Source organism: Aulonocara sp. 'chitande type north' Nkhata Bay, linkage group LG1 (genome assembly GCF_057382095.1).
Source record: "Aulonocara sp. 'chitande type north' Nkhata Bay isolate Kocher_YH1m ecotype deep benthic linkage group LG1, A_spYH_male_GT1.1, whole genome shotgun sequence".
Taxonomy (NCBI): domain Eukaryota; kingdom Metazoa; phylum Chordata; class Actinopteri; order Cichliformes; family Cichlidae; genus Aulonocara; species Aulonocara sp. 'chitande type north' Nkhata Bay.
The window spans coordinates 23,903,100-23,919,416 of NC_141344.1; the positions used below are offsets into that span (position 1 = coordinate 23,903,100).

Genomic DNA, 16,317 nt, shown 5'->3' on the forward strand with positions numbered 1-16,317 from the left:
TTTCCGAGCTTGTCATTGTTTCCGCTTCCACCTCAGAGAAGCCTCACGCCTCCTCATATCTCATTTGAGTGTGTGTGTGTGTGTTTATTTTGCACTAAAATCGCTGCAGTACTTGTAGTTTGAGCAGCCCGGAGCTCGAGGAGAGTTTTTCTTTTCATAACAATGGGGGACATCGAGGCTCCCAGCTCGAACCGGCCGCCCCAGGCTGTCCTGAAGTCCATTCTTCCCAGCAAAGAGTTCGTCACATCCAGGAAAGGAATGCTGCTTATTGCTGAAGTGGTAAGAAATGACCCGATGAGCCAGGCCAGCAAATCTGAGCGCCAGTGGACCGTTGTTTCACCAAAGGCGCAGAGTTGTGGGTAGTTTCTGGCAGTTTTTGCAGACACTGCACTGTGTTGATTTCAGCGCACATTCAGAAATAACTTTAAAAGCTTGGTTAACTGTCATTTTAGGTTCACTCGGTTTCCGTTAGGTCTCCTTTAGAAACGGAAAGAACAGTAAGTTTAAAGCAGCCGTGAGACAAGCTTAGGAAACTCTGACTGACTTTATACTGGATCGTACTGGTTTGGATGGACACGCGGTGAAAAGCCTGAGGTAACCACTGTTGTCCACGCTGTCAATGATCCAAGTAAACCACGGTGTAATTCCAGGCTCTCTTTTGTGCACAATTCATTTCAAGTTCAAATATATTGAGAAGAACTTGGGTTTTTATTGTCGATTTCAACAAACCAAATACTGAAAAAAAACTTGCGCCATGGTGTTAGTGTGAGATTACCAGCATCGCGAGTTATTTGTGGGAAGGGTCTTCTCGCTGCAAACCCTCAAACTGTGTCATGTGACATTCGGCTCATGCTGGGCTGTGAGTGAGCAGTTATCTTCCCCGCAGTCACATCCTTTTCTGTATGTCGCCTGGAGCACAGCTCTACACTCCCACACAAAGCGCAGTCTCTTTACTGCTGCTTCACAGCGTGGAATGGCCTGTAACCCACGTTAAACAAGACCCAGATAGTAGTGTGCAAAAGTCTTTAGCCAACCCTAATATCTTTATATTTCCTATATTCTTGAAGGAGCCAGAATTTGTTGTGACCAGTAGTGCCAGGTAGGGCTGGGCCATATTATACCGTTCACGGTAATACCGGTATAATGTTAGGCAACGATAGGAAAATGAAATATCGCGATAGAATGGGAGTAAAACGCGCATGCGCAGTGCCTTTGGCACATGGCCGATTGTTGGTTTGTAAAAATGGTGCAACTTCCGTGATGTGGAACTGGTTTGGTATTTGTCCATCAGATACACAACAAAGCACATTTTTTTGCAGAACATGCAAGCGGCCGTTGTTATTGTCGTATTTGTCGGACTAAGATGCTCTTAAATCTGGGAGTAATCTGGGTCCCAAACTCCATATATTTGACTTCAGGTCAAACGAACACTGCAGCATCACTGAGAGTTGAAAACTGTCTAAATTCTTTGATCTTTAATAAAACGATCAGCATTGCTGCTTTACCAAGTGTAACTATAAAGTTTAACTTCCAGGCATCCATGAAAACAAAAGTTATTACATTTAACGGAGTTAGAAGTTAGCAGGAAGCTAGCGGAAGTTAGCTCGCTAGTTTCGCTAGTTACCTAAGCATGATATAGCATGTTCTGACTGAGAGATTTCTGAAAAAAATCAAACGTACAGCTCTGCTATCACTTCCAACATAAATGAAGACAGGAAACTAAACAGCAGTGACGTTTTTAGGGTTACTGAAGTTGGGCTAGCTGATATATAATGATGTGCTACGTGATCGCTAGCGACACAGCTATGTTAACATAACATAAACAGTGAAGCTGGAGGACGAACACTAACACTTTTCCACTTATAAAAGTTAACGTGAAGGTTCCTCATGGTTAGAGACAAATGCAATCACATGGCAGGATGCTGTAAACGGACCAAACTTCAGTCAGGAGAACAACTGAGATAATCCATCCACAATACCAGGTTAGTCATTAATATACTGCAACAACATGGGAATAGAGCAGCTGCCAGAGAATTCAACATTAATGAATCAATGGTACAGAAGTGGAGGAAGCAAGAAGAATGAGTTTAATAAAGTTTGATTTATCTGACTGCTTTGTTTCGCTTAATGTGCCTTATAATCCCGTGTACCTTATGGTCCGAAAAATGCGTACTGCACACTGCAGTTTAATGTTGCAAAGCACCTCTTTTTAACTTCAGTGGATATTATACATGGTTATGCTCAGGATATGTCAGCCCATTTCTACTGGAAATACCTTTGGGTTCAACTTTCAGCAAGGAATTTGCATTTGCACTGTTACATTTTTATAAAGCTTTAATGTACATAAAAACCAGCTTCTTGTTTACGTGAAAATAAATGGAAGGTTGTCTTTTTGCGCTAGTAATGTTGTGGAGTTGTATTTTGTCTCGCATCAATTATATCGTCAGTTATATCGTTATCGCAAATTTTCAAATATATATCGTGATAAATATTTTTGGCCATATCGCCCTGCTCTAGTGCCAGGCTTGTTAAAAGTTTTTCTTTGGACAGCCCCAGTAGTTAAACATTTTCAGATTTATTTTACTTAAACCACATAATACTCAGCCAAGAAACAGTTGTATCTTTAGCCTCTTTGTTATTAGCAGCCTGTCGCAAAAATACATTGTTTCGATTTCTGTGGTCGAATCTTTAATAATGCCAACGATAAGACAGCTTGATAGAGATAAAATTAAATTTTTGCACAAACAAGGTGATTCTCACAGAACTATTGGCTGAAAGCTTGGCATATCTCAGCATGATGTGCAGTGTGTCCTTAAAAAAAATCTCAGAAAACTGGACAAGTGGTGGACAAATGAAAAGAGTGAGGTATGCCAAATCATGCAAGAGGTGGACTGAAAATCAGTGGCAACAGGTCTGATGTAGTGTTAATACCAAACTTGATATTTTTGGTTGTTTAAATGGAAGTGGGGAGGAGAGAGGTACAACAGTGAGTGTCTGTGAAACAAAGTGGAGGCTCTGTCATGGTTTGGGGCTGATGTTGGAGAACCTGACCAAATTGGTGGAATTATGAAGAGAGAAAAGTACCATTAGATTTTGATCCACCATCTGCAAAGCATGTGACTGGCAACACCTTCATTGTTCAGCATGACGATCACCCCAAAACACAGTGCAGTAAAATCATACCTGGATAGAAAAACAGACAATGAGACACTATCAGTCCTGGATTGGCCTCGCAGAGCCTTGATCTCGACATTTTTGAAGCCGTGTGGGATCATCTTGACAGAGAACAGAAAAAAAGCCAGCCAACATCCAAAGACTTAAAGAAATGACAAGAAAGCTTGCCTAAGAGAGTTCAGCCTGTTCTTAGAGTAAAGGTGGCCATATCAAATATTAACCTTCAGGCTTGTTCGAACTGCACAAACTGTTTTTGCCTTACATACTGTATTTCCATCTAAATCACATTTTGCTAGCAAAATATAAAGAAATCAAGGGCAACACAAGACTTTTGTCAACAGTAGAAGTCAGAAGTGTGTCCTACTTGGACTGTAGGTGAGATACCACGCCTGGTTTAGGCTTATTTTAGGAGATTTGTGATATACTATGCAGCACTTCTGTTCAGTGAGTCCATTCCTAAACTTTTCACAAGTGAAGCATGTCAGTGCATCTCGCTGTATGTGAGTGGTATGCTTTGCAGGATTTTCAAGATTTTAAAATCTGTTTCTTATACTTTCCAACTCTTTGCTTATTTGATTTTTGAAGCAACTGTTTAAATGCCAAACAGTTAAAAATGTTTTCTCCTTCACCTCAGCACCACAAACAATAATCCACCGGTATAAAAATGAGGGCCAAGTCTGAATGAAGGGTGGCCTTTTCAAATGTTACGTTTTTATCTCAGTGGTAAAGGTATGATACGAGGTATGAAGCTAAATTCATTTGCTTTAAGTTGCTGTGTAAGCTAAACGTCCTTGCAGTAGTTGGGAAACCTTTGAATGAACTCACACATCTGTGTGCGATTGTCTTTCTGATTAAAAAGATTTCAAATAATACGACACAAGTCCACAGTCGCTGAACTCAAATGTTACACACGAGGCTTCTAAAGAAAATAGATCATACCATAATACCACTGTTGCGCTGCTTGGACATATCAGGCAGGCTCATATATGCATCTGCTGAGCATGCAATACCGTACATAGTGTGTCAGACCACTGTGTCTTTCTGTGTAACCACAGGGTCTACATTTAATGTGCAGTAAAAGACAGGACTGTGTAGTGTTTGACATGTTTCCAAAATGCAAACAAGCTGTTAATAAGAGGCACATGTTGAGGCAAAGCGTGCCACCTAAAGATTGTGAGGCTTCTCAGCTCGGTACGTAATGCATGATGGATGTTTTTGAGAGGTTACAGATTCACACTCACAGGAAATAAATGTCTTCCATAAATATCTCATGGCATATTTGAATAATTTTTCTTCTTGGATGTTGTCAGTGTTTAGAATGAAACTGGCCAGTATAGGTTGGAAAAGATTTGTTAATTGATAATCTATTAATCAGTGTCTTTTTCCCAGTGATTCTTTTTAATTTAACTGTAACATTTCTTTTTAATTAGTTTTACATAATTATAATCGAAACAATAATTTTTTTCTTTTTTACTGACACGAGTCCAGCCACACTGTAACAGAATATATTCAAAACTTTACTGTTAAGTGTTGCCTTACAGGAAAGTTTTACATCGCTCGGTAGCAGCATTTTTATAGCTGCAGGAGTTTGGGTTTAGAGTTCCTACGATCAGGCTAGTGTGGGAAAACTGACTGAGACAAAGACAAGATGGCCGTGGCTGTTTGAGATTACAGCGTCTGGGCTCGCCTTCATTTGTGCTGATGTGGTGTGTCCAGCTCTTCCTGTGGGGAGCTTCAAAGACAAGGCGGGCTCGGCCGTCTCGTCTTTATGATTAATAAAAACCAATAAAACATTTTCCTTTATTTTAGCTGCGTTTGTTTTGTGGATGTTTGCACAAGCATACATGTGGGAGGCATACAGAGAAGGGTGACGGAGTAGAAGCCTGTGTGAATAGCTTTTAACAGCTGTATCTCCTTACAGGAAGTGGGCCTGAAGCTGTAATTCACACAGACTAACAGCTTCGGGGCACTGCTACAGTTCATTATTTAGATCTGACTTGGAGAATCCTACTTGGAAATAACTCCACACCATCTGGCGTCTTAAACTTTTTATTTCAAATGCCAAAGAGTTGTCTTATTTTCTATTTCTCTTTGTTTTGTCTTGCTCTTTTTAGGGTCTGTCCTTTATATCATTCGTGTGCTTCGCTGGATCCTCGGCAGCAGCATTTGTGACCGTCCCCCTGCTGGCATTCCTGGCTTCTCTCTTCTTGCTGTTTGGTTACTCCACCAAATTCAACGAGAGGTTTAAAGGTTTCTGCTGGCCTCTAACGGTGAGAGCAGCTGTTTCAGAAAGAACCTTGAAACTTTGCCCCGCATGATCTTGCGGCGCTAAATGAAGAAATTAGTCGTGTAGTGTTTGATTGTGTCTCTGAATCAGCTCCGGTGTTTTTCTCTCAAAGGATTTCATTAGATGCGTGACTGCCTCCATTATCTTTTTCATCATCTCAATAATGGCAGTGTCCAGATACTCAGACGGTTCCTCAAAGGCTGCTGGGGTAACGCTGTCATCATCATCAGCATAGTCCATAACTGAATACATTTGGCATTGTATTCACATTGTATTTGCCTCTTTTTGCAGATATTTGGGTTCATCGCCACCATTGTTTTTGCCGTAGATTTTTATTTCATTTTTAATGAGCTGGCCAGTTTCTTGAAGCAAGGAGGGGAGTCCAACGAGGAACCGTCAAGACAGCAAGGTAACAAAGTCACCTCATGTACATATAAGTACATGTTTAATGTAGTTTCATAATAGGAGAGAAAAAGGTAAAAATAAAATTAGTTTTTATGCAGGCTCTGAGTACAGGTCCATTCACTGGTCACTTTATTAGTTACACCTTGGTAGTTGTGTTTTGGACCCTCTTCTTTCTTCTTTGTGGCAGATGCTTGAAGCATCCATCAGATGATGGACACTGTAGTTATAAAGGGATGGAAATGATCAGCAATAATACTTGATAATATTTGTAATTCCAAGCAGAGTTATTATAGTTACATTTTCTAGTTAGTCTTTATTTCATTTCATTTTGACTTTTTGCTTGTCTCAATCCAGTCTCAATCCAGTTACTTTCCAGAGTTGAACTTCTTGTTTCAGTTTAGCTTTTATTGTTATAAAATAATGAAAACAATTAACGGTTTGAAAGCAGTTGACTCACAGTCTTGTAGACAACCTGAATCTCAGTGAACATATCCATCATCGCCTCATCAGCCAAGTCGTTATGAAGTTTTTAACTAAACTAAACTAAACTAAACTAAGCTAAAACAAAAACTTTGATTTTTCATTTTTTCACATCTAGTTTTAGTTTTTAGTTTAGTTTTAGTAAACTATAATGAACTTGCTGCTAATTGTGCCAAGAAAATATCTCCCTCACCATTACAGATCCAGCACCAGCCTAAATCGTTGATTCCAGGCAGGATGAGTCCATGCTTTCATGTTGTGTAGAGACTTATCAGACCAGCCAGCATTTCTCTAATCTTATATTGTACAATTTTGGTGGTCTGGTGTCAACTGTAGCATCAGTTTCCAGTTCTTAGCTGACAGGAGTGATACCCAGTGTGGTCGCCTGACCTTTGGCATCAACAAGGCATTTTCAGCCAAAGGATATTTTCTCTTTTTTTGAACAATTTTCTGTGAAACCTAGGGATGATCTAAATAAATACCAACAACCATAGCACATTCAGAGTCACTTAAATCAACTTCCACCTCACTGTGAAGGTTAGCAGATCACCTTGACAGCGGGCTGCCCCCATGTGATTGAACAGGTGTACCTAATAAAGTGGCCAGTGAGAGTATGTGCCTTGGAGTGATTATTATTGCGATTTGCCACTAAATAAATAAAACTGAATTGAATTGAATGACACACCTGGACCTGTAAACTGTTCAGGTAAACATGTTTTTAATTGCATGCTTTCAGTGCCATAACTGAAGTATTTTGTTTCCACACTGAGGTGGCAGCACACATTCAGAGATGGATCATTTATAAACTTCACTTTGATGTCTGATCCCACTGTGCAAAGCATTTTGTGCAAAGCATGAACCAACCCTTTCAACAAAAAAGTTTCATTTCATTCCTTAAAGCGTGCACTCTGTTAATGAAAACAAAACTGGCACCCTTAGACAGTTCTCTATGTTCAAAAGATAAAAAATGCCTTTCTCCAAGTGCACCACGTTTTGTGCGCTTGTTATTTTCTTCCTTATTGATGTAGCTCGTCCACAGAAAGTGCACCCAGAGAAGTGATACTCCGTCTGACGCAGAGTTTTCTTCTCTTTTTTTGTTTTGTAGATGAATTTTCAGACTCTGACTCAGACTGAAACTGTGGGGATCTTTGGCAGAAGATGTGTGATCATGCAGTCTCAACCTTTGTAGTAAAAATCAACACTGCCGAGCAGATATTTGCAAACACCTGCCTGGTTTTGTGCAATAGAGTTACAGAAGGACACTGTGTATCAAGGTCAGACTCATTGTTGGTCAGTTTCAGGTCGCCGAACACGAACAAAGAAGGTTTTAGTGCAATTCACACATTAGAAAAAATACTTTTTAAACTGATGCATCAAACACGCCAGCCTTCTGTTTTATTGGTTGTTACACAAAGTTTATAAAACATGTTCTTTTCTTTTTTCATGTTCAAGTTTACTTCCAGTGTCTTAGATCATTTGCCACAAATGTAAGAGCTACTATCACTCCAACACTTTCCTGAAGCTGTGAAACTGTTTCTGCTCATGTTATGGAGAAGCAGTTATTAACATCAAAACGTGCATGCATTATGTCTAAATCAGGGGAAAATGCTCTAGCCCTGTTTACATGTTTGCACACTAGAACACTGCAAAATGCCTTATTGAATAAATGTTTACCAATGTACTAATAATGTAATGATGCTGTAACAGGAATTCAGACCAGGAGGCCTGCTTAATTATCCTTTATTAAATTGACAGCATGTTTATAACCCTGTTTCCTATAAAGTTTGCACACTGTGTAAAATGCAAAGATATACAAATCATTTAAACCCTATATTTAATTTTAAGCATCAGATGCTGCTTTCAGAATTCTTCTTATTTACTTGAAAGCAGTAGGCTCATTTAGAGATTGATTACAGCAAAGCTTTTCCTAAAAAAACTGTAAAGGGGGCGTGTTTACAACTCAGCTGCGTTGCATCTGCTCTGTAGTCTGTTAAAAGGGACCTAAGGAGTCAACTTGCTATGCTTTTGGAGATAAATTGCTTTCCCTTTGTTACTTTCAGAAGCTTAACAACTCCTTTGTTGTATTTTTGTTTTCTAGTGCTCCAAATGTTTTTAATAGATGTCAGATCTGGTTTACAAGCAGGCCAGTTCACCAACCAAAGTCTTTTAATAATGGATTGCATTTATATAGCGCTTTTCAAGGCACCCAAAGCGCTTTACAATTCCACTATTCATTCACTCTCACACTGGTGGAGGCAGCTACAGTTGTAGACTGACAGAGGCCCGGGGAACGAACCGGCGACCTTCCGGTTACAGATGTGCTTCCCAACCCCCTGAGCCATTAGGTTGCCCCTAATTTAATATGTATGTACAGAATGTGTTTTAGCCTAGTCTCGCTTAGTAATGCACGGCAATACCTGACACAGCTGGATGTAAGAATGTGTTACTCCAAAACCTGATTTATCGTTCAGCATAAATGATGCCTTCACAGATGTGCAACTATACCACTAGGGGAGCCCATAGGCCTGCCCCAGGCTCCCTTTTGACTTTATTTTTCCGATTGAGTCTATATTAAATGAGCTATGCTTATAGAATGCAGAAACATTTTTTGCCGCTTGTTTGAATGTTTTTTTCTTGCTTTGTGTGCTAAATTTTTGATTATTAGTGTCTACCCAAAGCCCATGCATCGATTTCCATTATAGAACTAAGGATCACAAACATTCGGTACTGGTTTCCAGCCTTGTCCAGATTTCTCTGGATCAGGTGAACCCCTTCCTAACTTTACTTCTGAAAGACTCAGTTTCTCTGGGATGCTCTTTTCATATATCATGTTACTAATTAACCTAATGTGTTGAGCACCAAATTTCTTTCTGGATTGCACAAATTTACAACATTTTGCCGTCTATTGTTGCCCCTGTAATGACAGCTTTGTAACATTTTACTGGCATCAAACTCAAAATGAGCTCATGTAAAAAAAACAAAAGTTGTTTTTAAATTAAAAATCTAAATGAAATAAAGCTAATTTTGGCTCGTGCCTTATTTAAGAGTGGTTACCAGAGCACGTAGCAACGCATGCTTGATTTGGTAGGTCTCTTTTTGTTTTTTTCTTGTTGTAACCCCAAAAGGTTTGTGTCTCCTCCTTTTCAGAGTTTGAATGAGCTAAAATCAGTTTCATTCTAATTTGATTCACATTTTTCACAGTGTTTTGACATTTTAGGAAACAAAGTTATAAAAAATTTTGTAGCCTATATTACAAGAAGAGAATGGTTGGCTGGTTACAACCTCTGTCCAACTGTGGTAGATTTATAAAAGCCTATTTTACAATCTGAGGATAACCTTTGTTTATCTTATGTTTATTTCCTCATATGAGTTTCTGTGATGTGCTTGAAGACATTAGAAATCATGCTACTTTGACACACTTACTAAGGTAACACACTTTGTCGACTTCCTGCTCTTTTGTTGTTTGTGTGCTATTTCTTCATATGTGCATATGTGTGTGCAGTTTATTAAAACCATTTAATGCAGTATTACTTTGAGAAATTCTAAATATCTGCTATATAAATCATTGTATGTGTTTTTTTTATTTGCATGTGTGATGTATGATTTCTCTCCATCCACTGCCACTACTGACAAATTAGATGCACTAGAACGCCACAGTGACTGTTAATGAAATCTACACGAGTGCTACAGCAGCACTGAATTAAAAACAAATGACTGGGAATTGGCCACCATGGCATTTCCCGCATTTTTCAGTGCGGTAAATTTTATGGATCTGTTACAGCTGTAGCTTCATGTTTTAAAGTTGAGTGGAAATAAATGAACAAAATGAGAAAAAGACCTTGCAGGTCTATGCAAAATAAGAGCTAAGATTTCCATGAACCCGTCTGCAATGATGTTATAGATCGTTTATACCCTGTGAAAAGCAAGAATGTCAAACTCATTTTATATTGTGGGCCACATAGAGTTCACTTTGATCTTATGTGGGTTGGATCGGTGAAATTCCAGTTTCTCTGTGTAAAAAGTGTAACTGTGGATTCACTCATTGAAATATCAACACAAACATAAACAATTTAAAAATTATGTCTCAGTTTTTCTACATGGTAAAGAAATGCTGTTGTATTAAATAAAATAAGTCGTTCAGCACGACTCTTCAAGCTTAGATTGTAAGAAATAATGTGTAAAATTACAGAAATCTGTAATTTAATTACTTTGGTGTAATGTGACTGGCCATGGGTAGGAAAAACTGTAAACTGTGTTCTTCTTCACATTTTCCAAAGTCATCCAGCGGGCCTGATTGGGGTCTTTGCTGGGCAAATTCCAGCCACCAGACCTTATGTTTGACACCCTTGTCCTAAACCTTAACTTTAAACAGGCTTAAAAAGGTAACACGGGTACAGACATTGTGAAAGTGCACATTTCAAACATTCCCAAATGGTTTTAAATGATTTATTCTTTCCAAGAAGTAGGAGAACCTTCAGTTTATTTGAAACATTCGAACAACATCCCCACACAGTACCATTTTATAAACGGGTACCTTTGTAAAACCAGTGTAGATGTATGTTGCCTGCTTGTTTAGTTTTTGTTTGGTTTTGGATTTTTTTTTGCAAAAAAAAGTTTGAATAAAAACCTGTCTTCATTTCAATAATGTCATTATAAACCAGTGTGAAGTCTCCACACTTCTTCGTGATCGGATCATTGTTTGCCGTTTATGTCACGACCTGCAAACCAGCAGAAAGCCTTTTCTTTCTCATAAATACAAATTTCGTAACATATTGCAGCACAGTCGTACACAGAGAGAGCTGCAGCTTGATAAGCGTTTGACAAATATGGTCGGTTTATATGACCAAATAGCATAATGCAATAGCGTGATTTTGTTGCTGTACAAATTCTTAAGTGAACATGGTAATAGTATTACTCAAAAACAAATCCATCAAAGTAAGTTACACACACATAAATACGAACAAGATTGTCTTCTCATACGTCTATGTCAATCACCAAACCAAGAGAAACAGCATTAAAACATAAGTTATTTAAAATCTAAGAAATGCCTGGTTAATCAAGCATCTTCAGGGCATTTATTAGTCTTAATTTAAAAAAAAAATCCACAGTCAAATACATTTCTGGTCCTTCACTTATAAACACACTAATGTAAAATCATCTGACTATACACCCGATCCACTGACGCAACAAAAAGATACATTTCATATAAAGACCAGAAGAGGGGGCCATAGTCAACTTGCCCGAATAAGGTTCAGGTCTTAACTGTAGTGTACATTAAAAGAAGATCAGATGCTAAATAAGTAGACAAAGGTTTAACTTCCTGTTTACTTCAGGTGCACTGACCAACTGAAAAATATTAAAGAGAAATCAGTATTGGATGGATGGGCTTTGCAGAGGCTGCTATAAGGGTAATGAAGGATAGGGATATCATAATACATGAAATGTGGGATAATATCATTGTAGATACATATACAAACATTTCAATCAACCACAGATTTGCTAAATGTACCATGTTTCCACCCCACAGACTCATCAAGTCTAATATTTAGAAAGGCATTAGGAAACACAGTGTTTAGGTCGAGGCACCCTGTGATTTTTTTTTGTAATATAGGAGGGTCAGTACCTGAGAAGCAGTGTCTAGGCTAATGACATTGGTCTCAACCACGCCATCTACTGATGTTTGCTTTAAAATTAATCTCACTGATGTACTTTTAAGATTTGTGTTACCTGAAGTGTTGGACGTGTGCAAAATTAAGATACGGATTACCTTATCATTGCTTGATATAACCTCCTCCAGGCTCACAGTGTAGACCTAACACACATCTATAAGGAAAACTTTTTAAGCTCTGCTGAAAATTATGTCCCTGTTATTGTGTCAAACCAACTGGACTGGACTGGTTATTTTTTCCCCATTTTAAGTGTTGTGGACTAATGTAGTGAATGTAATCTGCACTTACTCCATAAATGCTGACAGCAAATGCAGCATGGCTATAGTGGCTAAAAGTCATGTGTAAAAGTAAGATGTGTAAGATTAGCCAAGACAAGGACAAGGAGACTTTCATGAGCGCATGTATAATTAAAAAATTAAATGTCAGGCTTGCTCAAAGGTAGAAGGTAAAAGCTGTGAGAAAGAACAATGAAGTCATGGTTGGACTGCAGGTTAGGGTTTGTTGCTGGTCCGCTGGTTTCTTCATTTCATGATCACATTTATTACCACAGACTTCAGCGGCATGACATAAGCAGACTGTACAAAAGCTGACCTTGTTTTACTGGACTTCATTCACAGTGAAAGACAAAGCGTGCTCAAAAGTCAACACATATACTGGAGCCAGAGTAGGTGCACAGCTGGGGAGAAGTCAGGCTTTCTTTTTGTAGCCTTTCAGGGGAAGTTGTCCTTCAAAATGCTTTAGAAAAACATGTAGATGAAGGGTTTTACAAAGCACACCGTCAAATGTGACCAGGGTTTTCTACTTAAGTGTTTATGTATCAGCAGGAGCAGCCAGGACGGCTGCTGAACAAAGCCACGGAGCCTCATTCACAGCTGAAGTGTTGTGATGAGAAGTCAAAAGCGTGCGGTGAGCCGAAGGTGGCTGTCTCACTGGAGTGGAAATACTGTTCTGAAGGCAGAGCTGTTTCCATTAGAGTCAGCTGCTGGTAGCATGGCTTTCTCTTAGTCTTCCTGATTGTCTGCCAGCACTCATGCAAGCTCAGGTCGTGGCTCCACCTCGCCACGCGATGCCGTGCGTGCCCGAATGTAATCGCTGGCCTGAGCCACCCCCTGACACCCAGTGCCACGGCGCCACTTCCGCACTGCCAGGAAGGTGTTTATTCCGTACACGACAGTCACCAGGAAGCCAAAAATCTGCACACAGGTGGAAACGGGAAGCAGAACCATTTACGTGTCAACAAATGTCAAAGCTACGTGATTACAGCTCAATAAGCTGATGAGGTTGTCTGATATATCAAAACTTCTACAAGTGCATAAATTAGTGTAATTAAACACATATACAGAACTGTGCAGTGGTAGGAAATTTAGCAGCCTGGTCAGTAAGAAACAAAATCTATGGACATCATCAATCAGTGATGCTGCAGTAAAGTAAGGCACAAAAATAGCATCCATATCTACACACGTTTATGCTTCCTTTGTTATAGATCTAGGCAGGATGCCACTGGATGAAGTTCAAAGAGTCAGTACTCACCACTGCTGCTATTTCAGCTCCAGTGTTGTGATTGATGCAAGCAAGCACGAGAGATGACAAGAAGAAAAACAGGGTGCTGGCACCTGTGTTAACGAGGTCCTACAGGAAGACAAAAACAAAGATCACAGCTCTGAATTAGTGATGTTATATAAGACTGGGATCACCTGTGATTTAAATCAACAACAATGAAATGTTGAACACAGGATGTTTTCAGTACCTGGCAGTTTTGGGCAATACTAAAATAACATATGAAGTAAATGTATATTTTGATAAAGTACATTTTAACATGGTATGTTCCCCATTGTTTGAATTTATTTGAATGCATTCACGTGTGGTCTACGGCTCCACAGGTCCTCTTTGGTTTTCTCTGTTACGAACTTTGAATTCTTGTTGTTTTTTAGCGTTCTGTTGGTTCTCAGGTTTTCATTACTGTTTATTTTTGAGTACTAGTTCCTTGTTTCAGTTTATAAGTATTTTCATGAGTATTCTGCATTAGTCTAAGGAGCTTGGAAAGAAAAGCGTCAGGACTTCTTTAAGTTTCCTTGAAGACGTTTCACCTCTTATCCGAGAAGCTTCTTCAGTTCTAAGAGCAACTGGTGGAGAGTCCCAGATTTTAAGTCCCCAAGAGGGACAACGGACCCCTTGATGATCCTCTACCTAATCACATGAGCCAAGGTGTGAAAACGGGTGTAGTGCACAATCAGCCAGGGTTTCGGGTGAACCCATTGTGAAGCCTAGCTCCACCCTATCATGTGATTTCCTGAGGTCAGATGGCCCAGGATGTGAGTGGGCGTTAAGGCATCTGGGAAGGGATCTCAAAACTGGATTATAGATGACAGACAGTTGGTGTCATAAACCCCCGCCTCTGTTCAAAGATGGTCGCTCACAGTGGACATAAATGGCTTCTTTCACTCCTCTTTCAAACCATCTGTCTTCTCTGTCCAAAATGTGAACATTAGCATCCTCAAAAGAGTGACCTTTGTCCTTAAGATGCAGATGGACCGCCGAGTCTTGTCCCTTCAAGGTGGCTCTTCTATGTTGTGCCATATGTTTATGAAGTGGCTGTTTGGTCTCTCCACTCTTCACTGAATTTCCCGGAGGAACCCACCCGAGGGATTAATAAAGTTTCATCTAATCTATCTAATCTAATTTAAGTCTGAGCATCTCCCGCTACACTGTACATCATACACTAAGTTGTTAAGTTTGTGTTTAGGAGTTTTATCTTTGAGATGAACCAGGTTTTGTCTGAGTGTGTGGCTGGGCCTAAAGTACACTGGGATGTCATGCTTGGAGAACTCGCCCGAGTTTCAAGCTCCTTAGACTACAATGACCTGGATGACTGAGAACCTTCACAGACATATTCTGCATTAGTTTTTTGTTCTGTTAATCCTTCCCTTGTGGCCCTTTATGTCAAGTCGGTCATCTCTGTGTAGTTACTTCCCGTTTTTTTTTGGTAGTCTTTTGTAACCTGTGCTTTTACATTGAGTTCTACTTCCCTTGTCTCATCATCCTGATTTGTTCCTCCTGTGTTTCCCATCTATTTTCCCCTCACTGACAGATGACAGGCTCAGTTCTACAAATTTGACACAGAGAGGCACAAGGGCAAGACTAATAAAAGAATAGACTATACAAAATAAACCTGAAACAGAATAATCATGAAAATAACCAGAAACTAAAAGAAAAGAATTAGGACTCAAGATATTTAGAAACATGGAAAACAAGAATAAACAACAATGAACAACCTGCGAACCAACAGAACGTTAAATAATAACAAGAATTCAAAGTTCGTGACAGAAAACCATTGATCCAAAACTCCCTTGTTTTTCCAAGAGTAGTTGATGATTCATTTGGAGTTATTCTTTGGTGCTCCTTGTCTTCTTGTTTGTTTTTTAACCTCCTGTTGGGAAGAATTGTACGGTCGTGGTAAAAAGAAAGTACACCCCCTATCAGTTCTAAGGTTTTACATATCAGGACATATTTCTTTCTTTCCATGTCTTGAATACAACCTGAGCTGAATGACAGCACATGACACACTACATCATCATGTCATTACTTATTTAGCAGAAACCAAGCCATGATTCAGTAGCTTGTAGAAGCAGTTTTAGCAGCAATAACTTGAAGTAATCATTTTCTGCATGACTTCATCAGTCTCTCACATCGTTGTGGAAGAATTCTGGCCTGCTCTCCTTTGCTTCATTTCATTGAGGTTTGTGGGCATTTGTTTATGCGACGGCTCTCTTATGGTCCAGCCACAGCATTTGAGTCTTGACTTTTTTTTTTGCAATTTCTCTGAGAATGGCACAGTCTGACTTTGGGATGAATTTGCCTGGATGTCCACTTCTGGTAAGACCATCGGCTGTCTTACCTGTTACTACCACTTGTGAATAATCTTTGTCATTGTGAATGATGGACTTTAAATTTGTTGGATTATTTGGCCTTTCCAGATTGCTGGGCAGCTTCTCTGAGATCATTGCTGATCTCTTTCCCCCTGAACGCTCCAGGCCAGCAAACTGCCAAAACCACTGCTTTTATAGACCCTCTTAATCCCCATGGAAAGGGTGTGCCTAGTTTTGTTTTGTTTTGTTTTAGTTTGTTTACATGCTGCTTCTGCATTTGGCTCAGTTTTTTTGTTTAATAAATAATGACTCAGTGTAATCTTGATAGATAAAACCTTAGAATTAAAATAGTGTGTTCTTTCTTTCACCATAATTGTACCTGATATTTATTTCTACACAACATCATTAGGATACTTGTTATTTTGGCTATTTCTAG

The 16,317-nt window shown here is 39.3% G+C and overlaps 2 protein-coding genes across 2 annotated transcripts in view; one reads left to right on the top strand and one right to left on the bottom strand.

Annotated features, from left to right (window-relative positions):
* Positions 1–10,991, top strand: LOC147339118 (CKLF-like MARVEL transmembrane domain-containing protein 3). The gene is made up of 5 exons (XM_086289417.1): positions 1–279; positions 5,289–5,444; positions 5,574–5,669; positions 5,753–5,870; positions 7,452–10,991. Exons 1-5 carry the CDS (start codon positions 163–165, stop codon positions 7,478–7,480), a joined length of 516 nt encoding a protein of 171 aa, XP_086145543.1. The 5' UTR covers positions 1–162; the 3' UTR covers positions 7,481–10,991.
* cmtm4 (CKLF-like MARVEL transmembrane domain containing 4) overlaps positions 10,489–16,317 on the bottom strand; it is a 20,225-nt gene continuing 14,396 nt past the window's right edge. Inside the window, exons 3-4 of the mRNA XM_086289404.1 lie at positions 13,546–13,644; positions 10,489–13,208 (exon numbers count right to left, since the gene is read on the bottom strand). Of these exons, the coding sequence (XP_086145530.1) occupies positions 13,044–13,208; positions 13,546–13,644 (264 nt within the window). The 3' untranslated portion in view covers positions 10,489–13,043. The remainder of the gene's footprint in view (positions 13,209–13,545; positions 13,645–16,317) is intronic.

Coding starts and splice junctions, on each gene's coding strand:
- LOC147339118 (XM_086289417.1), top strand. CDS start 163: ATGGGGGACATCGAGGCTCCCAGCTCGAACCGGCCGCCCCAGGCTGTC. Junction 280..5,288: donor TGCTGCTTATTGCTGAAGTG/GTAAGAAATGAC, acceptor TGCTCTTTTTAG/GGTCTGTCCTTTATATCATT. Junction 5,445..5,573: donor GTTTCTGCTGGCCTCTAACG/GTGAGAGCAGCT, acceptor TTTCTCTCAAAG/GATTTCATTAGATGCGTGAC.